The 23574-nt window shown below is 40.1% G+C and overlaps 1 protein-coding gene across 3 annotated transcripts in view; it reads right to left on the reverse strand.

The window, feature by feature from the left end:
* TNFRSF19 (TNF receptor superfamily member 19) overlaps positions 1 to 23574 on the reverse strand; it is an 86100-nt gene that overhangs the window by 44738 nt on the left and 17788 nt on the right. For all 3 annotated transcript variants that reach the window (XM_045797096.2, XM_045797095.2, XM_045797094.2), the window contains exons 2-4: positions 22014 to 22118; positions 20501 to 20611; positions 7496 to 7674 (exon numbers count right to left, since the gene is read on the reverse strand). In XM_045797096.2, the coding sequence (XP_045653052.2) occupies positions 7496 to 7674; positions 20501 to 20611; positions 22014 to 22082 (359 nt within the window). In that variant the 5' untranslated portion in view covers positions 22083 to 22118. The remainder of the gene's footprint in view (positions 1 to 7495; positions 7675 to 20500; positions 20612 to 22013; positions 22119 to 23574) is intronic.

A 23574-nucleotide genomic window follows, 5' to 3' on the forward strand; every position in this document is an offset into this window, starting at 1 on the left:
AAACATATTTGAGAATCTATTTTTCTATGATGAAACAGTGATATGGAGAGTAAATTTGCAGACCAAGTCTATCGAGGGCAAGGTAGAAGCAATTATTTTGTGTAATTGGATATTGTAGTAGCAACTCTGTATGATTTATGGTTGATGCAAAATTTGCATTTAATAAAACTAGGTAAATTGTCTCAAGTGCCCAGATACATTCAGTACTTGCTCAGCCTTCCTTTTTCACATTTCCTGATACTGAAACATATCACAAAGCTATAATAATCAATGTAGCGTGCAATATACAATAGAGTGTGCAATAGACAATACAGTATAATAAATAGTTACAGCTACAAGCTGTACAGCATAAAGACAGACATGTAGACCAATGGAACAAAACAGAGAGCCTGGAAATAAACTCTCACATATATGGTCAAATGATCTTCGACAGGGGTACCAAGACCACTAAATGGGGATGGGATAGTCTTTTTAACAAATGGTGTTGGGAAAACTGAATATCCATATGCATAAGAATAAAGTTGGAACCTTATCTAACACCATATGCAAAAACTAATTTAAAATGAATTAAAGACCTAAACATAAGGCCCAAAATTATAAAACTCCTGAAAAAAAACAGGAAAAAGACTTCATGACGTTGAATTTGCCAATGATTTTTTGGGTATGACACACCAAAAGGCAATTGAAAGGCATATGTGAAACAGGCAACAAAAGGAAAGATACATTGGACACATGAAAATTAAAACTTTTACTCATCAAAAGATACAATCAATGTATAGTTATCCCCAAACTCATCAAGTTGTATATATTAAATATGTACAGCTTTTTACATGTCAATTATACTTTAATAAAGTTGTTTAAAAAAAGTTGTCATATCAAAAAAGTACTAACTGATAGTAAAATAATATTTTTTTCCAGGATTATGAAAAAGGATACAATCAACAGAGTGAAAAATGAACCTACAGTAGGGGAAAAAATATTTGCAAATCACGTATCTGATAAGGAGTTAATGTTTAGAATATATAAAGAACACCTACAATTCAACAACAAAAATCAAATAACCTGATTAAAAAAAGGGTAAAGGACTTGAATAGATATTTTTCCAAAGATGATATACAAATGGCCAATAAGCACATAAAAGGATGGCCAACAGCCAAAGTCACTCATCATCAGGAAAATGCAAATCAAAATCACAATGATTAGGAAGGCTACTAAAAGCTAAAGCAAAACCAATCAGAAAATAACAAGTGTTGGGGCTCCTGGGAGGCTCAGTCACTTAAGCATTTGCCTTTGGCTCAGGTCATGATCGCAGGGTCCTGAAATTGAGGACCTGCATCAGGTTCTCTGCTCAGTGGCGAGTCTGCTTCTCCCTCTCCCTCTGCCTCTGCCTATGTGATTGATATCTCTCTCTCAAATAAATAAATAAAATCTTTTAAAAAAAGAAAATAGCAAGCGTTGGGAAGGCTGTGGAGAGATACTGGAACCACTGTGCACTGTTCGTGGGAATGGAAAATGGTGCAGCTGCTGTGGAGAACGGTATGGCGGTTCCTGAAAATTTAAAAATACAACTACCAGATGATCCAGGAATTCCATTCCTGCACTGTATCCAAAAGAACTGAAGGCAGAGTGTGGAAGAGATATTTGCACATCCATGTTCCTAGCAGCACTATTCACAATAGCCAAAAGGTGAATGCAGCCCAAATGTCCGTGGAGAAATGTACTTTCACATCCTACAGCATGGATGAATCTTGAGGACATGTTAAGTGAAACAAACCAGTCAGAAAAGACAAATATTACATGATTACACTCAGAGTAGGTATGTAATCAAATTCATTTAAACAGAAAGTAGAACAGAGGTTACCAGGGGCTGAGGGGAGGAGGAAAAGGGGAGTTATTGCTCAATGGGTATGGAATCTCAGTTTGGGAAGATGAAACTGTTCTGGAGATCTGCTCACAACAATGTGAATGTTGTGAAAGTTAAAGTTAAGTAACTTTACTGAACTGTACACTCAAAAATGGTTAAGATGGTAAATTTTGTGTTATTTACAACAAAAATGCATTAAAAAATTTAAAATAAGGTAAAAACCATAGGGTAATGTAAGAGAGCTTTCTTATTAAGGACGTATTTCTTACTAAACATTGAATATATGCAAACTAATATTATTTATCCTTTCAGCCAGAAAATTTGCCAAATTATAAGTAATTGAACATTGACACAATCTAAAATAATTTTATACATAAACACTCATTCTATATAAATATAATGAGAACAAAGAGTGAAATAAAAAATGTAATATCCAACATTTTCTATATCAACTATTGATATAGAAATACATACTTTAAAACTTCTTGGGAAACAAACACAGACATTTAACATTTTTAAAATAAGAAAATCTAGTGACAGCACAGTCTTGAGGTCTGAGCTTTCCCTGACAACTGAATAAAATATATTTGCCAAAAATATATTGATTAAAATATGGGTTTGAGCCATCATGGAAATGAGGCTAGAAAGGTGAGCAAATTACATCATGTTTTGAATGATCATTAAATACAAAGTTAGAAATGGCTTGAAATTCTAATTGGGAATGAGGTTGAGGGGGTACACTGATTCACGAGGCTCCCGTGTGTGTAACCACTACTCCCAAGGAGACATGATGCTTAGACGTTACTCTGAGGGCAACTATCTTCAGTGGCACGGAGACTGGACAGAAGCATTCTGAATCTGATCTGTCAGCTTCTTTATGCCAATGGCTTGATGGCAGACTCTAAGTCGTTTTTTTACTTAATTTTTAAATTTAATTTTAAATTTTAATTAATTTAATTAAATGTAATTTTTTAATGAAAAAATTTTTAACAAAATTTTCAAAACCATCAAACGACTCTCCTTTTTTTCTGTTTTGTATAAAGTGAGATTAAATCAGAAGCCTAAAACACAGAATATTTACTAAATTATAAATTATATACTAACCATCATAGACATTGTGTTTTTAATTTTTAGAAGAGTTGCCTCAAATTATCCTCCAATTTGAAGATGAAGGTACAGACATTAGAGTTTAACATGTAACTGAAAATATTAAGTGGATAAATAAATGTATCAATCTTGAAATGTTACTTTACTTTTTCTTGCTTAGACTGCCATGGTTTGGGGGACATAGAAACATTTGTAACTCTGCTTTCTGACCAAGTGAGAAAGGGCATAACTTTTAAAAAATAAAATAAAAGGGATTAGGGACATATACAGGTGTCTGGCTAACCCGGCTTCTATAGTTGAACTTCAAATTTTACTCTGGGCATTCAGATAGCTAATGCAAAAAAAAAAAAAAAAAGGGAAATTACATTGGATTTTATAATGCTCTCACTTAATTCCGTTGGGAAGGCAGTTAGTGTGTCCTGTGTATTACAGTCAAGCCCAGGTAACATTTTCTGCAGTGTATGTTAGATACTGGATGACCACTCTCTTCCCTCCCATACTCTTATTTGTACCAGGTTTCATACTGACAGACAGCCTACTGTTTATGTTCCTCAGCAATCCACACCAATACCCGCTTGTTGAAACTGAACAAGAACTAATGAAGAGATGAATCATTAGGGTCAAAGCCAAGCACAGTGTGGGGTTGCTGGAGTGTACTTGGAGCACAGGCAAGGGGGGACCAAGTGCCAAGATGAGAAAGCTCACCACAGCAATTCAAGCAACCTTCAGGAGCAAGGGGGCTGATGGGGTGTGCGGGTGCAGTGAGGGTGGGGCGCAGAAGGGCAGTGGCAGCCCTCATGGGTAGTCATCAGTCACAGCGGCTCCAGGGGAGATCTCCCTGTGAAACCAGACCCTGTTTGGGTATGGGGGCTCAACAGTGCAATGACAAGCTGGGCAATCTTGGCCAAGTCATTTATCCCCTCCAAAGATCAACTTCTTCCTCTGTAAAGGGGGTGTCATATTAATCCCTGGTTTATGGAATGCTTTTGATGATTAAATAAACTAATCTGCATACAGTGCTCAGCACATAGTGAATGGTCAATAAATGTTAGCTATCATCGTTAGTAGAGGCGCAAAGAACTGGCAGGGGCTGAGTTATTCTCTCAGGCCGGGCCGCAGGTCCCCTTAGCAGAGAAAGGATGGGAACATGGGAACCAGAGGAGGAGGCCGGAGGCCCACTACAAAACAAAACAAAACAAAGCACAAAATGAAACAGTCATGTAAAGCTTTCACTGGCTCCCAGTAACATTAATTGGTGACGAGGTCAAATCTGTATTTAGTGCTTACCGTGGATTAGGCACTCTGCTTGGCACTTGGCGTGCATCAAATTCTCAGTGGTTCCAGCAATTCTGCAGGTTGGTATTATTAGATCATTTGTAGGTGAGGAAAATGGGTGTCAGAGAAATTAAGGAATTGGCCTAGTCATTGAACATATTTGGTAACAAGGGGGCCGGCTGTCTCCAATCACTCAAATTGAGGGCGTAGAGGACAGACTATTCCCACACAGTACCGCTACTGGGAAAAAGACCACACTGCTGTCCTGCTGGGGCTGAGCCTCTGGGCAACAGAAGACTAACTTGGGCGAGGTTGAGGCTTCAGAAGACAGGAGTAGCGCTAGAAATGAAAACGCCCACCCTCGGCCTGACTTCCGCATCACTTTTCTGGGAGCAGTATGCAATTTGCTTATTTTCCTTCTGCCTCAATTTTCGTCTATAAAATCGGTTTCAACTATTTACCCTCTTCACACAAATATAGTGAAGCTGGGCCAGCCCTTTAAAACACTCTGGAAGGCCTGGGTAAAAGTCACTATGTAATTATTGCCTGCCTCATACATTCATGCTGGCTTAGAAAGGATGTAATTTTAAACTAATCATATAAATAAACTATGAAACATCATTCAAATGTCTAGTCACTTATATATGACTTTCCCACATCTAAGCATTTACTTAAAGAATGAGCAAACATTATAGAAGCTAAAGCCACGGGCTCAGATGACAACGAAAGAGGTTAAGCATGAGGAAGCGCTTTTGGTGGGAGGTCGTGGGGAGAACGCGCCCTCTCTCACACTCCAGCCGCATAGCCCTGTGGGTTCCCTCCTTGAAAAACCAGATCCTTTGGTCCTGTGCTCTTCCCCACTCTCTCTGCCCCTGAATCTCCTGTGGACCTCCTCTTCTCCCTGCCCCACAGAAGAAGAGAGCGGATGGACGCTGACATGCTTTCATCAGCATTGTGGAGTAGGAACAGCAGAGATGTGTCAGATGCTTGGCTCATGTTCCTCAATCACATTTGCATAAGGTCAACACTGGGTACTGATATTCACAGATATCAGCATCACCTGAGGTTATAGACCATTCCTTTTTTTAAAGTAGATTAAGTGAGATCTAATTCACATATATTACAATCCACCCATTTCAAGCATACAATTAAATGGCCTTTAGTGTACTCACAGAGCTGTGCAACCATCAGGACAATCAGTTTTAGACATTTTTGTCACACCAAAAAAGAAACTCTATACCCTGAAGCAGTCTCCCCTCACTCTTCCCAGCACCCCTGCAACGACCAGTCCCAGGTAACCACTCATTTACTTTTTGTCTCTAGAGATTTGCCCATTCTGGACATCGTATACAAGTGGAATCGTATAATACATCTTTTGTGATTGGCTGCTTTCACTTAGCATGATGTTTTCTATGGGTTTTTCCCACTTTCTGACCATGGTGCATAATGCTCCTATGAACATTTGTGTATCCATTTTTGTGTGGACAGGTTTCCAATTGTCTTGATTATATACCAAAGAGCAGAACTGCTTGGTCGCATTATAACTCTATTTTAACGTTTTGAGGAACTGCCAGACTGTTCTCCAAAGCAGCTGCACCATTTTCCATTCCCACCAATGGTGGACAATGGTTCCAGTTTCTCCACACCCTCACCAACCCTTGTCCTTGTCTTTTTGGTCACAGCCATCCTAGTTGGCATGAAGTACGTGGTTTTAATTTGCATTTCCCTGATGGCTAATGACATTGAGCATTTTCCATGTGCTTATTGGCGGTCTGTGTATCTTCTTTGGAAAAACGTCTGTTCAAATCCTTTGTCCAGGGGGCGCCTGGGTGGCACAGCGGTTAAGCTTCTGCCTTCGGCTCAGGGCGTGATCCTGGCGTTATGGGATCGAGCCCCCCATCAGGCTCCTCCGCTATGAGCCTGCTTCTTCCTCTCCCACTCCCCCTGCTTGTGTTCCCTCTCTCACTGGCTGTCTCTATCTCTGTCGAATAAATAAATAAAATCTTTAAAAAAACAAAAACAAAAAAAACCCCCCAAAAAAACAAATCCTTTGTCCATATTTTAATTGGGCTATTGGTCTTTTCATTATTGAGTTATAAGAGTTCTTTATATATTCTAGATAAGACAGTCCCTTATCACATATGTGATTTATAAATTGTTCCTCTAATTCTGTGGGTTGTCTTTTCATTTTGTTGATGATATCCTTTGAAACACAAAAGATTTTAATTTTGGTGAAGTGCAAGGGAAATTTTTTTCTTCCATTGCTTGTGCTTTTGGTGTTAGACCACTACATTTCGCACCTGTTCAGGTGCTAAGTCATTGCATAGGGTCACAGTTGGCCCATCAAGCTATTTCTTACCCTGTTTTGGCCCTTCAGGCCCACAGGTTTGTCTTCTCCTCTGCCCTCAACAAGAGCCCCAGCACTAGCACTGTGCTATTATTTGGTCAGACCTACTCTGATTTGTGGGCATGTCTGGGCGTGTTCTGGCTAAGTCTAGTTACAGCCCTGCCTCTGCAGTGACTGAGAGCTGGGACTCCCGTGTTAGACTCCTAGCGTCCCTGAGCTCCAGGGTCATGTCCATGCTAGGGCCTGTCTCTGAGTTCCCTGTGACCACAGAGCTCTTCCCCCATACATCTACTCAGCAAACTGCCTCAACTCCTCCGAGTCTTGCTCAGAGCTCACGTACCCTGGTGACCCACCCAAACACTGCCGTTTGCCTACCCATCACTGCGCATGCCTAACCCGCCTTATCTGCTCTAGGTTCTCCTTCCTCCACAGAAACCATCCTCTGCTACCTTTCTGCAGAATTTACTCCTAGCTTCTGCTAAAGCAATGCCTCCTAGCTGCTTCACAAACACCACGGAAATGAGTGAATGGCCGTGATTTGCATTTCTCTGATCGCTAAGGAGGATGAACATGGCCATATGATCACAGGCCGCATGCGTTTCCTCCTTTGTGAACTGCCCGTTCCCTCTTTTGTCCATTTGTCCACTTTTTCTTTTTTGTCGATTTATAGGAAACTCTTTAGAGTCTCGTGACTCGAATCCTTTGTTGGTGTGCGTATTCATTTTATTTGTAACCAGCGCCCGTCACAGCGCACAGTCCCTGGTGGGCACAGAGGAAATCACGACCACCCGATAAATGGGTTCAGGTTCCTGTGGTGTGCGTTCACATTTGGGAGGGAACAAGGGAAAGGCCTGTTGAAAAAGAATTCCCTAATTACGAGGGACAGAAATGGCCCGACATACCCTGGCAAGCAGTCCCCGCAGATGGCATCACTGGTCACAGAACAGTTGGCCTTCTGGAAGCGGTTCACCGCGGCGCACTCCAGGCACGGTTTGCATTTCTGAAAACCCCAGTCCTCCTTGAACCTGTGCGGACGGCATGCCATGCACTGGGCATCCTCCCCGTAGCCAAAGCCGCATTCCTGCAGGGATTAACAGGCAACAGAATGCTAGTCAGACAGGCAAGCCGGGAAAAGACGGCTGGGATAAAAGGAAGACCAGGTCTAATAATTACCGAGTGCCGGCCTTCCTGGATACAAAGGCGGCTCTTTCAGCAAGTTCAACTCTGTCTCCCACGGCTAATAATCTCTCTTACTACGATAAGTATACTTAGTCACCCACTTTATTCAAGAAGCCATGAGCATTTGAATAATAAAGGTTCTCCAGGACCCCCACTGCTGCATTATTGCTAGTTTATGGCAGAATTATGGCACTTTCTTCTTTTCTAATTAAGCCAGTCATGGGCATGTTCAGAAACTAAAGTCAGGGAAATATCCAGACACTTACTCACTTATCGAGGCAGAAAATAAGTACTTTGATATCAACAGTGATATTTTAGAAATGTGGCTAACTGCGTGAGAAATTTCCTAAGCTGACAAATTTAGAAATCTAAGCAGTAGAACGCATCTTGACATCTTTAGCTGTATATTATCGTGTGAGAGCAGGAAGATTCTGACATATTTCTTAAAAGAACACTAAATTCTTGTGTGGATTAAACTGTGTGATACTAAAGGTCTCAAGCTTCTCTAGATTTGAACGTCAGAACACAGTACTGCTTTCCATGGATGGGCAAAACAGATGCACATATGATCATTTCCACAAGGTCCAGAACCAAATAAATCATAGCCTATCATATGATGTAAATACAATGCAACTGTAAGAAGAATGATGTGGACATGTGTTCATGGTAGCTTAAAAAAAGTTGTAATACAGAATTAGAAGTGTGATCCCATCTCTTACAAAAATATTAATAACTAGTACTAACATTTATTGGGTGCTTACTCTGTGCTGGGAACTTCGTACACATTATCTCATTAATTCATACGTCTTCCAAATGGGGGAAGCACGATCATTATTCCCATTTCATGAATGGGGGTATGGCGCTTCCCAGAAGCGTACCTTAACCAAGGTGACATAGCTTAATGTCAGAACCAGGATTTGAACCTACACTGTTTAATTCTGGAGTCAGATTCTGTACCCCGACACTGTAGGACCCGTCTAGTACTTTATCCCTCCACGTGGAGAGCTTGCTGAGCAAGCCCAAGAACACAGCGCAGTGCAGCAGAGGGGGGAAGGGCTCCACCAGAATCTCTAAGTTTCCTCACCTGTCAACTTCGGATGCAGAAAGCAAACCCCCGCTAGTTCAAAATTCCCACTAGCCTATAAATTTATATACTTAAAGTCCTTTATCTGTATTTATATGCACAGTCAACTAAGCAAAACCAACACAAAGGAGAGTATTCCCTGTACTCAACAAACCACGGAATAAAAGAGATTCATACTAACACTTCAATTTAGTTTTACTAATTAACTCATTCACATTTTGGAGGAGCAATACTCTCCTTCCTCATTTCAGTTACTCAGCCAGGCTTTCAAATGTGTACCCTGAACATGCCAAACGAAGAGTGGGGGAGGAGAAAAGGCAGAAGGTCGCCAACCTTCGGAATCCTGCGTGCTCTAACTAGACAATGTTTTAAACCAAGGCACAGACAGCAGAAGGAAAAAAAAATGACTTGGACTAATTCACAATTAGAATTTTAAAATTGTTAGCGGGGGATTATTTTGGGGGGATGGGTAGTGAAATCATGAGGTGTTTTGAATTTTTTATAATTCTGCGATCATTTAATTCACTCTCGCAATGAGGAAAACACCAAAGATACATATTCAAAAAGAATTGTCTGGGGCTTGGACTAGATCTTTGCGGGGAGATTCCCGCTGTTTTGGGTGCTTTGTACATGGGCAATGTGCTTCTGTACTGGAACAGAAGTGGGTCTTTGCTAAGTAGTTGTTGAGAGAGCCGAGTGTATCCAAAGACTCTCCTTCAGTGTGACAGGATCCGCCCTCTCACAATCTTCCAGGATCAAAGTGTGATGCACGTGACATTCGGAAGGGGGATGGGCACCTCGTTGTCCACAGGCTCAGCATCTCCGTGTCAACGTTTCACGCGAGAGCAAAGTTTCAAAACCATACTTTGATGTAGGCAGCTTGGATTGTAAGGGTGTCATATGCAAGTTACAACACAACAAAGAAAGGAAGGAAAAAGGAAGAGGGCAGAAGGGAATACAAAGGGAAAGAGAAATGAGAATGAGAAGGTGTACTAACTGGGAATAAATGTCTGAAATTCTGTTTTTCAAGCAAGGCTGACATAGGAGAAAAAGTATATATCTTCCTACAGTGGAACCAAAAACACGTGAGTTTGAAGGCCATTTCTGTCACTTTTCCACGAAGCTATTTTGGGAACTCTCTGATCCTCAGTCTCTTCATCTTCAAGATGGCAGATAGTACATGCCTGCCCCACAGAGTTGTTTTGAGGAATAAACAAGAAAAAAAAATATAAAAGTTGTAACCTATAAATCAAACACTGAGTGGGCAGTCACCAAATAAATGGTATCTTTTTAGATTCTCTACAACCCAACAAACCAACTTTCCAGATTCAAGTATAATAAAAAGCCTCACTGGGGAACAAGAGGACCTTTAGTCTCCAATTTTTTCTGGGTTACTTGAAACATCAATTTATATCTAAATTATTTTTGTAGAATAAAAATATGTCTACAATGATTTGCAATTATCTATCTTTTGAAAATGGTACATAAAATATAATTTAACCATACCTGCTTGAATCGACTACTGCGTTGTGTTGTAATACAAGAACCTTGGAAACCCCTGTGTCTATATAGGCAGTTTTGCTGTTTTAATGCCCCTGCCAGGCAGTCAACTCTCATTCATTGCTCCTGCTCCAACAATTCACTTCCTCTCTCCATTTCTGAGAAACTAGATGAATATCTGAGCAGACATGGACTGGAAAGAATTGACAGACTCATCTCTTTTGAAAAATAAGGGGTATGTAAGTGTTGGGAAGATCTTCGTGCTTATTTTTAATTCCTGACTGTATTTTAGAGTTTGCATTGCACATACATGAGCACTGATTTGACCACCGTGTTTTTGCCACATATCATTGCGTGTCATTTATATGTCACCATACTTCACAGACTGAAGATTTCGTGAAACTTTTTTTTTGTTGTTGTTCCATTCTATATTGGACCAAACCATGCACAGAAAAAACAACAGGGATGTCTGGTTGGCTCAGTCAGTTAAGCATCTGCCTTCGGCTCAGGTCATGATCTCAGGGTCCAGGGATGGAGCCCTATGTCTGAGCAGGGAGCCTGCTTCTCCCTCTCGTTCTGCTCCTCCCCCCACTCCCATGAGCAGACGCGCCTGTGCTCTTGTTCTCTCTAATAAATAAAAATCTTTAAAAAAAAAAGGAAAGAAAAAACAACAAAGCCAGGCTCCAAATGCATCATATTTTGCCTTCATTATCTGGATATTAACTTACTGTTTCTACTTAGAGTTTATATGTTTTAGTGGCAACAATAGTAATTTCAGAGTAGATTTAACTTAGAGGTTGAGATAAGGCTGTGTGTCCATTAAGATCACAAAATAATACCTAAATGTATTAAACAGGTACTGTGAACCATATAGTCTCCTGGGAACTTTTATAGAGACTGATTATTTGGGGGAATTTAGTTTAAAATACATTTTCTCTAAAGTATTTGTCATTTTAAAAAGATAATATCAAAACACCAACCTAATATTATTTTTAAGCTTTTAAAAAATGCTTGCAGTTCATGATAGTCTAAGAAATTTATGAGGTGATCATTCTAGATGTTAAATTAACTAGAAAGTCAGAGAAGATGTTTCCAAGGAATTGAGTGACAGCACAGCGTCCACAGCAGCAACCACGGATTGTCATATTCTTAAAGCACCATAAACACAGGGATGCTGTAATTATTTGAAATACAGGCTATAAAGTAAACAGCATATAAACATTAAATTACCCCAATATAAATGTCTACTTTGATGTCTTTATTTCATTTAGTAAAACTAGGAGGTTAAAATGCCTTGAAACCTTCTCCATGAAGTTCAATAACTACCTACCAAGGGCAAAAATGAAAAGGCTGAACAGCTGGAAGGGCAGGCGGCTCACAGCCTCCCGGTCAGGGTCGCACCGCTGAGCATGCGCAGAGACTGTGCCTCTGAAACTCGCGTCCACCCCACTACGGCCAGCCACGATGTCTAGTCCCTTTTCTCTTTATCACTTTTTATACTGAAAAACTACTACTACACACAAGATTTTTATGAACAAGTCAAACAGTACACCTTCCTTCCTATCCCTGGTCTCTTCATTTCCTGTTCCCTCCACACAGGCAAACACTGTTCCCCGGTTTTGGGAAAACCTCCCAGAAATATCCTAATATCCTCTGTGTGTGTGTGTGTGTGTGTGTGTGTGTGTGTGTGTGTGTGTGTTAACACACTGTTCCGCAATTCGTTTTCCAGTTTTGCCCACTCAACGCATCTTGGAGCGTGCTGGCCATCAGCACACACAGGGCGTGCCATTGCGTGGCTCCGGCTGAATTCACGCCCCTGGAGCCTGGTCATCACTGCCTACCAAATGAGGGACACAGGGGGCAACCACGGATGTCTGCTGAAGTACGTTGGCATGGATCACATGGTCTAATCGTGCGTCTAGTGAAAACAGTGTCGGATCTTCTGGGTCTTCCCCCCATTACTTTCGAATATAAAATGGGCAATTTCCCTGGGCAAATGGTTTCCCACAGCAGGCTAGTATCCTACGGTTGGAAATAAGAGAAATGGTAGGAATGGATTTTTTGGTGAGATAAAACAAGGGTACTTACAAACAGAGGGCTTCAGAGGGGAGGGGGGTGGGGGATCGGGATAGGCTGGTGATGGGTATTAAGGAGGGCACATACTGCGTGGAGCACTGGGTGTTATAGGCAACACTATATAACACTGGGTGTTATATGGAACACTACATCAAAAACTAAGGATGTACTGTATGGTGACTGACATAACATAATAAAAAATTATTTAAAAAAAACAAAAAACAAGGGTACTTAAAGAGGACAGTCAGCTGGCCTTGCTGATTGTGGTTAGGGTTACCTCATTTTTGACCAACGTCCACAGGCTCCTGTGAGCTACTTTCACAATTAGGCCCCAGCCTTGGGCCTTGTCCTCAAGAGCCCAGGTGTCCAAGAATCCCGAGCAGTCGGTTAAGCCAGAACCCCCCACCTTCCTATCTGCTCACCCACAATATCTGATCAAATTCCCTCCTGCCTCTCTGTCCTCTGATCCCCTTGGCCTGCCTTCAGCAAGAATCCTGTTAGGTCTGCTTTAGCCAGAATTGCCCCCCCCGCCCCCCGCCCTGATGTTTCCTCTTAGGAATTTTCCATCCACTGCCCCCCACCCCGCTCCTTGGCTAAAATCCCCACTTGTCCATGTTGTATTTGGAATTGAGCCCAGTTCTATACTGAGGCCTCTCTTCCCCCATTGCAATAGTCCCTGAGTGAAATCTGTTTTTACAGCTTTCACCTCTGTCCTACTCTGGTTCTCTGACACTTTTCAGGTTACACACGCTACAGCTCTCCCTCTCATCATTTTGTTGGAAGGACTGTACGTGTGTGTTTGGTGAAGCAGGATATGTGAGAGGAGACTGGGCCAGGAGTGGGGGCATTAGTCAGTCATTGGCCTGGGCGTCAGAATTAGATATGTATTTTATTTTTATGGAGCGTAGTCTGCCATTAATACCAATGGTAGAGATGCATTTAGGCTTTAAATAATCCTAGAGTCTTTGTTCTTGAAATTATGACCTGGTACCTTAAAACCTTAAAAGAAATACTTACAACTTCCCTGAATCCCTGAAGAGACCTTTTGATTAATAAGCTTCAAGGTGCAAACATACACACATGCATAAAACAATAACCCGATTTTTTAAAAAAACATTGCCATAGGATTCTTAGTGATTTCCCAAAATCCTACAATAAGTGAACAATCCCTGATATCTAACGCCTCCTTTCACCACTCTTTCTCCAGAGCCTATCAGGGCACCTGGTACTTACAAAGATTCTTTGCTTGACCAAACTTTACCAGGCTCCTTAACCTTCTTCCAGACCCACCCGTTCTCCTGCTTGTGAAATCCAGCTTTAGCAAGTCCTCTGCTAAGTCAGCTTAAGCAGAACCACCCACCCTCAATATCTGCTCGGGTTCCTCATCCTCCACTTGAAGTCTCATGGAGCCTTGCAGTCCAATCACCCCGGCTTGTCTTTAGCAAAGAATTGTTAGGTTGGTTTCAGCCAGGACCCCTCAGTAATTTTCCACCCACTGACCCCTTTCCCAACTATAAATTCCCATGAGCCCATGCTGTATTGGGATGGAGCCCAGTGGTTTCTCCCACTATTACATCCCATTGTGGTGGTCCCCCTCCCTACCTAGCGAGTAAAACCTAACTTGCCATCCTTATTAACAAGTGCCACTGAATATTTTTTCTTTAACATACATACCAGGCTGGTGAGTAACACATAAATGTTTGCTGACTAAACAAATGGATGAACAAATAGCATTGAAGGCAGTGTTTCCTGAAGTTGTTATTGTTTTTTTTATTGTATCATTATTACTTTATTCCAGGAAACAAAAGCCTATGAGGGTCACAACAATGTCCCGATTGGTAAGGCCAGATAACTCTCATGGGCCGGTGGAGGTGGGCAGGCGGTGGGCGATGAGGGTGGGGGTCAGTGTGGGATGGGGGTGAAGTTGTGAGCGGCCTTCCTTATCTTGGTTCCAAGGCAAGAGAGGACCGCTTCCAGCTGGGCCATTTCCACCCAAGCTGGCGGCAGCAGTAGCTCTGACACTCTGCCCAATATTTTTAAGCCACATTTGGTGGCTTTCCAATGGCAAAATGACTCAAAGTAAACAGTCCTCAAATCCCCTTCTCTCTTTTCCCCCTCTGCAAATTCAGCACTTAGCAAAAACACAAGTGGATCCCACCTACATGTTCTAGGAGCCGTTCCCCAGACCACAGGGGAGATCCTCACAGACCATCAATTGTCCAGGAAACACATTTGGGGGCCTTGGGTCTAAAGCACTATTTATTTGTACAGCCAATAAGTTATTAACTTTGGTTCTTTGAACTTTAAAAGCTCAAATTTGGACAGAGAAGTTATTTGTGGAGAAAATCTAGCGCACGCAAATGGAAATGACAAATTAGATTTATGTAGCTGGTGTTTAGAAATCAGCTTTTTAATTTCCTTTAATAAAATAACACCAAAGACATAGTCCCCTCCCCCACCAACTTCCAGTTTATGAAAATCTGTAATTGAGTTTTTTAAAGAAAAATTACAAGCTAGAGCTTGCTAATATCTGCCAAACATCACTGGGCTCGATTAGGTATAATTAAACATAAATAAAGTGAGCAACACTGTAATTAAATGGCATAAATGAATCTTTTTCATGCTTGCAAATTATATATTAATTTTGTGTGTGCATGTGTGACTTTCTTCATAGTGATGAAAACAGCTTTCCAAAAAGTAGACATCTTTAAAAAGGGGAAACCAGACACGCACCCTTGTGGAGGAAAGTGTGTTGTTGTTTACGAGAATTAATTTCTTCACATTAACTGAAGTCATCCCAATAATTGGTTAGAAAAGCTTACTTTGAAAACCGTGCCAGAGACTTGAAGACTGTTTCAAGTGGTTCATGCAAAAACTAGTTTCCTGGTTTACTGCTGGGAGGTGATCATGTTTAAAAGCACATTGTTGGCATTAATACTCAGTGAGAAGGAGGGGCTGTGGCTGGGCAGATTCTAGACACTAAGAATTAAAAGGCTAATGTGGTCACTTCAGGAAAACAAAAGTCATCCTCTCCCACGTATCGCAGTGCTGTTTATTTTCGCGAGTCGAAGGGCCGGCTGTGTAACACTCCTGCGCACATTTGTGGCCCCAAATGCCCGCCATGTACCACTCGTGGAGCTATGTAAACAACACTGTATTTTTTGCCTCAGAAATAGGAACAAGACATTATCAATTATCTTTCTCATAAACTTTCAAAACCTAAACCCTGTAGTAGAAGAGAAAGAGACTAGCTATGGCTCAGTGATAGAAAATCCTCAAAACAGAGCCCAGATGGCTCAGTGACCTATCCTATATTTTCCCAAAGATACAGGAAGACTACCCATTAAGCCAAATAACCAAAGAGAACCTGACTGAGAAGACAGGATGCTTGGGGCTTTCAGGGAAACAACTGGAAACCAAAAGCACTAATGCCATGAGACGGCTCAGATGGCACAGGAGGGGACGCAGAGGACGCCACTCGGTGTGAGGGGCCACAGCCACGGCTCCCACTCAGCTGGGCCAAACAGGAGTGGTGGAGGAACAGAAGCAGATGGATGTCTGGAAACCAGTGGCCAGGCTCAGCCAGAGAAGGAGAGGCAAGAGGGTGACCAGGGGGGCAGCTGCTGGAATGCACAAGCATCAGGTCAACAGGATTTGGCTATCTCTTTGTGTTAGAAGTTGGTCCTGAGCCAGAATTTCTGGAGGGAAGTTCATCATTCTAGAGCTGCACCATCCAATACAACAGCCACAACTTCATGTGACAAAACTTAAATTTCATTTCATTAAAATGTAAAACCTAGTGCTTCGGTGGCACGAGCCACCTTTCAAGATTCAAGAACACATTTTAAGTGGCTCGTAACTCCCATCTTGGCCAGCGCAGATGCATTCCATCATCACAGAAAGTTCTATCGGACAGCCCCGTACATGAGCACTATGCAAAATGAGAAAAAAAAACCATACTCCCATGTGGCCCCCACCCTCTCCCAGCACGTACTAATGGTGACAACAGACAGACCAACTAACCATCTCCGTGTCTGCTTCCCCATCTATAAAACAGGAGGAGTTATACCCCCTACTTAAGACATATGCTAGAAGGACTCCATTATTTAACGTACAAATGTCACATAGAACCTGGCTCATTATAACGAATGTTATATCTATTTTGGTTGCATGATCTATATTACAAAATAACACCTGAAGACATATTTGAGAGGTAGTGCACCTTTGTTAAGGAGGGCACGTATTGCATGGTGCACTGGGTGTTATACACAAGTAATGAATCATCGAACTTTACATCAAAAACTGGGGATGTACTGTATGGTGACATAATATAATAAAAAAATATTATTATAAAAAAAAAGAAAAGAAAAAGGAGACATCTTTTAGACACACATAACCCAAAGTATCTAGGGTGAAAGGTTAAAATAAGTAATCATTTAAAAAGTGGCCAATGAAGGGAAGGGTCTCAACCTAAACAAACTACAATGGTTATTATGGACCCTGGAGCTTCTGTGCAGACTTCTTACTATCTAACAATTGAAAGGAAGTGAAAAGAGGTCAGAGGGACCACTGGCCATGCACAACAGGTGTGCCAAAGTGTACACTGTCTCCAGGAATGCTATTCCGGGAACCTCCCCCAAACCCGACTACATGTTTGAAATGGCAGACACCTAACAATGGGAAAGTAAGCCCAGACACCTTTAGAAAAAAATAGAATTGAATGCCTTCCAAAGAAAATAATCATTAGGAGTAATAAAACCACAGATGGAAATTTTAACTCTACCTGCTTACCCAAAGTATTTCCAGGCTTTAGTTTTAAGACACAGATAACACGTTTGTCATGCAAAGAACCTCATGACCCAGCATTTGTTATTTTGGGGTGAGAGACATGATATTTGAAAATGAACATAAGTTTTAAGTTATGTTTACCTCAGCAAAAGAAGTAACTTAATAATGTTAGGATAAAGGTTATTTGAAAGCTCTCACGTCTGGTGAAAATGCACTTTCTTTTTACCCTTAATATAAAGAAAACTTTAGTTGTGGTTACCAATAATTTGATTTAGCTTTTCTGCTTTTTAATAACCCACCTTAAAATATTTACTGTTTATCGTGCATTCAAAATAGCAAGCACCACAGGTAACCAAAATTTTAAGCCTCAGTTAAGAAGGTAAGGACTACTGAATTCAGTAATTTCATTACAAATTAACAGGCATCCCCCCTCCAAATTATATGTTTAGTATAACAAGTAATAAGCAATTCAATTATTTATAAATATCTGACTACGTTTTTTTTTTTAAAGCTTAGTCTTAGCCAAAAAAGTAAACTTCCCCTTGATTTGTAAAACGTGGATGTCATAATTAACCAGTTGAGTAAATTTTCTAATTTAAGTGATTTTTCTGATTTTAAAATACTCAGAACTTAGTTTTTAGGTTTTTTTCCTCTGAAAGATATATGTTCTTGCTAAAGATTTAATCAAGGCAGCCTGGAAAGAAGAAACTGTAAAATCACAAATGACAGTTTAGAAATTTCTAGCCCTAAAGTAATCATTTATTAAATACTCAAGTTCTTTGCCACGATTACTTAACTAGGAAACTATATATATAGTTAATATATATATATATATATATATATATATATATATATATATATATATATATATATATATATATTCCATTGGTATTTTAGATTCCTTTGCTCTTTTTAGGGCATGAGCAAGGCTAAGTTACTAATTTTATCTACTAGGAGCTAAAACCAAGATAAAAGACTTGGCAAAATACTTAATTTATAACACACATACACACACACACACAGACATTTATTAACTTTTATATGACAAGATTTAAATGGCACTTCTTTTGCCCTAAAAACTCTCTGAGGCTGACTGATTTGTTCACTCCTTTGGTAAAGGCGTACCCTGCGGCTCTACTTGATGTCCACCGCAAGGTGGAACCTCAGGAAATGCAGGAACATGGTATTTATATTTGTAACATTTGTGCACCTGAGTGGGTCTTACCCTAATTTTTCAGTGACGTCATTACCTTTACTTTTATTCTCTCTCACTCAATTTGGCCTGATCTTTTTTTTTTAATGAAGAAAAGGATAATAAATATTGAAACACAAATATTAATACATAAGATAAATAATAAAGGCAGAATTATTCAGATTGCTTCCCTTGGTTGCTTCCAGTGTCATAGGGGTAAACATCTGTTTCAATACTTGGGGAAAATTACTACCTAGAGAAAAATAATTCTTCTGGAAATCCATGGAAAATTGTGAAATAGAAAACTATTATCAGATAATCTTAGCTGATAGTTTTTTAAATTAAAAAAATATTAGGGATGATAGGAATGTCATCCTATTTTTTAAATAAAAAAGTTAGATTTTTTAAATAAAACTTCTTAGTAAAAAAAGCTTAGATATAAATACCGACTAAAAGAAGATACTAGAGCTCATAGGACCTTCATCTCCCGGTCTGATTCTCCAGAAATTATTCTGAGGTTATATTCTCTAGATTCAAAGGATGAAGGAGAAGGAATAACTTCTTGAAAATGATTTACTCATTCCTCAGAATCTGTGAAATTTCACTCAGATTTTCACCGAGATTTGGGAAAAGAGGAACTTTGGAGAGGTAGCAACTTCATCGTCTATTTTCCTCTTGGGCACTCTAGCATTTTTCACTGCTCTGTTCACTGATCCTAGATCTACAAGTCTGCTCTAAAGAATCCCTTTACACCCAACACCACAAAACCGATGTCTGAAAATGCACCTTACTACAATCAATAGGGACTGAAAAACACCGGGCTGAGATGCTATAGTTAACTCAACACTCAACACAGGGAAGGTCAGCCCGTTTCAATCCAAATGTAAAGCTCAGGATGCTAACTGGCCCCACTTACTGAACACAACCAGCAGAGAAAAGCCATCCACCAGGAATTACTTGCAGAATGCAGAATGCTTTGTTTCCTGCTGTTTGTGGATCATTGATCAAAAATCTATGAATGACAAGACTCAACTTTAAATAATGGCAGTCTCTAGGGGAAAAGGACTTCTCTTTTAAAAGTCACTTTAAGTAAAAAGAAAAATCTTTTGTTCCTTTTCTAACAGGCAGACTTTGATGCTTTATTTAGAACAAAATGATATATCCATTATCCACAACAAATAACATCTTCAAACGGTCAGAAAATAAAGCAAACGGATGTATAGCTCTGAACATGCTCACAAAAAAGAAAGGTTGGAGAATATCCAAGACTGAAATATGCTCTCCTGAAACACACTGCTTCTTAACAAATAGTGGGTAAGATGAATACATTTAAAATACTCCCGGGAATACCATACACCAAACATGGAGATCAATAATAGTGATTGCATCGTCAAAAGAATGTGCAGAACCCTGGTTTGGAAAGGAACTGCCACCGTGGAGCGTGGGTACTGGAGGCACTACTTCTTGAATAGCAATGGGAAAATTTTAAGAGAAAGAAGTCCCAGTAGAAGAAGGTAGCATAGCATTTTCTCTTATTGCTGCTTTATTTTTAAATCTTTAGTAGAGCACTGATTCTTTTTAATTCATTCAAATACATCTTAATAATTTTATTCTTTCAGTGAAATACAATAAACACGAATTACACAAAATGACATTTATTAAATCCTGATTATTAGAACCTACTCCTTTTAGCTCAGTAAGACATATGAACCAAAGGTATTAGAGAGAGAATTGTATAATCTTTGGCTAAAGTAACATAATGTGCCAAGAATTTTCACTAGCAATGAGCTAAAGGAATTTAGCCAAAAACAATGTATTTTAAAAACACAGATCTAGGGCACCTGGCTGGCTCAGTTAGTTAAGAGTCTGCCTTCAGCTCAGGTCATGATTGGGTCCTGGGATGAGTCCTGCATTCCTGCATCGAGCTCCTTGCTCAGTGGGGAGCCTGCTTGTCCCTCTGCCCCTCTCCCCCACTTGTGCTCGCTCTCTCACTCTCTCTCAAATAAATAAATAAATAAAATCTTAAAAAAATAAAAATAAAAACCCCCAGCCAGAGATCTGCAACTTCACCACGCATACGATATCTACCTTAGACAACTCCATGCCTGGCCCACATTGTTTGCAGAGAACACAATTTCCAGACCGATCCCTGAATTCTTGCTGTCTACAGTCTCCAGTTTCACAAATCACTTCACATGCCTGAAAAAAAAGTTTCCCAAATGTTATTTTTAAAGTAAGTTAATTACATTTTTTTGTGAGAAAGGAACAACATCATCAGTATTCTTCCTCGATCACTGAATGTAAACGTTAATTCAGAGTGAGGCCAATTTAATTTTCAGTTTAGGAAGAAAAAATCACTTTCTGAATAAGTCAGTGGAACAAATAAATCAATAAGCCTGATTCTCCTCTGCATTCCCTGAATGAGGGCTCTTTTTTTTTTTTAATTCATGGCTGTCTTGCTCTGATACTTTTCTGAGTGCCGGAGGTAGAAAATTACTTAGGACCTATTCTTTTCTAGTAAGAAGCACTGTGTGAATAAACTATTGCTCTGTAGGATGACTTTACACCAGAGGCACAGGAAATGGTTTTTGATGGTTGTAATGATGAGTAATTATTTCAATACAAACTACCTCCACCTTGAAGCGGGAGTGTGTGTAATGATGTCCTGCAAACTAACTAAATAAAATCAAAGTCTGAACCTCTCCAGCAGGCAGGAGGGAGAATTCAAGGTGGGGTTCAGGACTAGAAAAAGATCTGGGGCTAAAGGCGTAATAATCTCTTCCCGCATCTCTTAATTCCCCTTGACTACCCATCTTAAGGAGTTTGATTTTATTAAGGAGCGGTAGGAGATTCCATTCAGCCACAAAGAGACTTGAATCTCTTTGAGAAAAAAATTCCACTGCCTCCCTCCTAGACCATTCATTTGAATGTGTAACAGCTTCCATTGAAAGAAAGGACATTTTCCTTCCTCTACCTGAATCTCAGACTCCAATGTGACCCCATTGCCTCTTACTTTGTCTTTCAAGATTACTTCAGGTACTGTCTCTAGGGTAAATAATTCGTTTTATGCTTGCAGATGATGATCTTATCTCCAGATTAAATAAATTTCAATCCTTTTGAACACCTTCATAGATCTTTTGTGTCAAGCTTTCAAACATTAAAATTCTCCATCTCTCTTTAAAGCTTTTTGGAACCAAAAAGGATATAAATAATCATATAAAAAGAATAGCTCTTGTAAAAATCCATTCTAGTTTCTTCACAAACCATGTAAGTCATGGGCTCCAAACAGAATCTGGTCTTCTTAGGGTCTAGGGTGTGTTACAGAAACATATGTCTATACACCCAAGGGAGAACCATTGTCATGGGGCTCTGAGTAACGCTATGATTTTATTACTTCATCTAAGTGTAAATAAAATAATATCAACAACTGCTACAAATGTCAAGACTCAGCAGCAATCTTTGCTTATTAATGAAATGCAACATTGATAAAATACAATTTGAAATAAAAATTTAAAAGATGGGATTAGAAATAAAAAATAGTTTCGGCACTACTTAGATGACTCTTCCACCACATTCTTATGAAAGGAAATACTTGACTTACCAAGTAGACCAGTAAAACTACAATGGTGTGAAATGCTTTCTCTTGTTCCAGGAGCACTTTTAAAGCCATGGCTCTTATTACATGTATTTATTGTCGAAGAGTTTCCTAAAAGACAAGAAGGTCTAGTTAACCAGGATGACATTCGTCACTGTGTTCTGTATTTACTCTAGAATGTTTACCATTAATGTATATATTAGGTCATACTATTTACGTTTTAAAGGAAGTCACTTTGTAAAGGATATATGGACAAATAATAGTTAAGCCTTTCACAATTTAGGTTTGGAGAATGGAAGCTCTGTCTCCCTACACATTATATGCAAAACTCCTACTGGCTCTGAATTCCTAGGCTATACATAACTTTATTTTCTTCTTCTTCTTCTTCTTCTTCTTCTTCTTCTTCTTCTTCTTCTTCTTCTTCTTCTTCTTCTTCTTCTTTTAAAGATCTTACTTTTTAAAGTTATCTCCACACCCAACATGGGGTTCAAACTCAAAACCCGGAGATCAAGAGTGGCATGCTTTCCCGACTGAACCAGGCAGGCGCCCCTACAATTGCCTTTATTTTCTACCCAAGTCTCTAGAGTGTCCGACTGCTCCACCCAGTAGAGAGTTATATTCAAACAGTGACTGCATAAACCTTCCACGTACATGGGTTTAGTCAGTGCTAAGAGGGCAATAATGGTGATAAAATAACAATGAACACGTGCTAAGCACTATGTGCCAGGCACTATCTCCAACGTATTGACTCATTTACCTTCACAAGTACTCTAGAAGGTAGATACTATCATTATCTCCATTTTAGAGATGGGACAACAGGTTCAGGGAAGGCCAAGTCCCTTGCTCGAGATCACACTGCTAGTAGGAGGCCGAGCAGGATGCATATCCAGGTGGGTTGGCTCCAGTGTTCCCAAGTAGCATATACCATGCAATACAATCTGCTCTGTTTTCATAAAGACATTACGCTCAGGTCTTGGGCCTTCAGCTCCACTAAGAAGCAGATATGGTTAATGTTTGGCATTCGTGAGCTCCTCCTCCAACCACTACAGTGAAAATAATCTATGAGCAAAAAAATGAGCATTTATTTTAAAACATCTAAAAATCATTTACAAATGATGAAATTGGAGGCACTCACTTTTCAATAAAAGGTAAGCTAAACCTCCGTGTCTTTATGAGAATGACCTAAAATGTAGAAACAATCATGGCTGCCTTTTTTTTTTTTTTCAGATCCACACGATGTCCAGAGAAGTGATTAATTTAAAAAAAAAGGGGGGGGGGGGGACTCAGCTGGTGGCTCCATCTATTAGGTAGAGAAACAAAGGCTCAGTTTCTCTCCAAAGTAGAATCTTCCAAAACTAACAGAGCCCCAGAGCAGACAATGAGACTACTTAGAAAGAAACCAGAGGAGAGAACCAGAACGGTGGGCCAAAGACCTTAAGAAAAACAATAGCAAAAAATAACAAAGGAAACAGGGCTGGCATGCTGTGGTCTCACTGCTGGCCAAGCAGCCAGCCCAGGGTGAGCCTGAACACAGCCTGGAGATGGACAACCCAGAAGGTTAGTCCAG

Source organism: Ursus americanus, chromosome 10, assembly GCF_024610735.1.
Source record: "Ursus americanus isolate L20-20 chromosome 10, mUrsAme1.1.p, whole genome shotgun sequence".
In the NCBI taxonomy this organism is placed as follows: Eukaryota; Metazoa; Chordata; class Mammalia; order Carnivora; family Ursidae; genus Ursus; species Ursus americanus.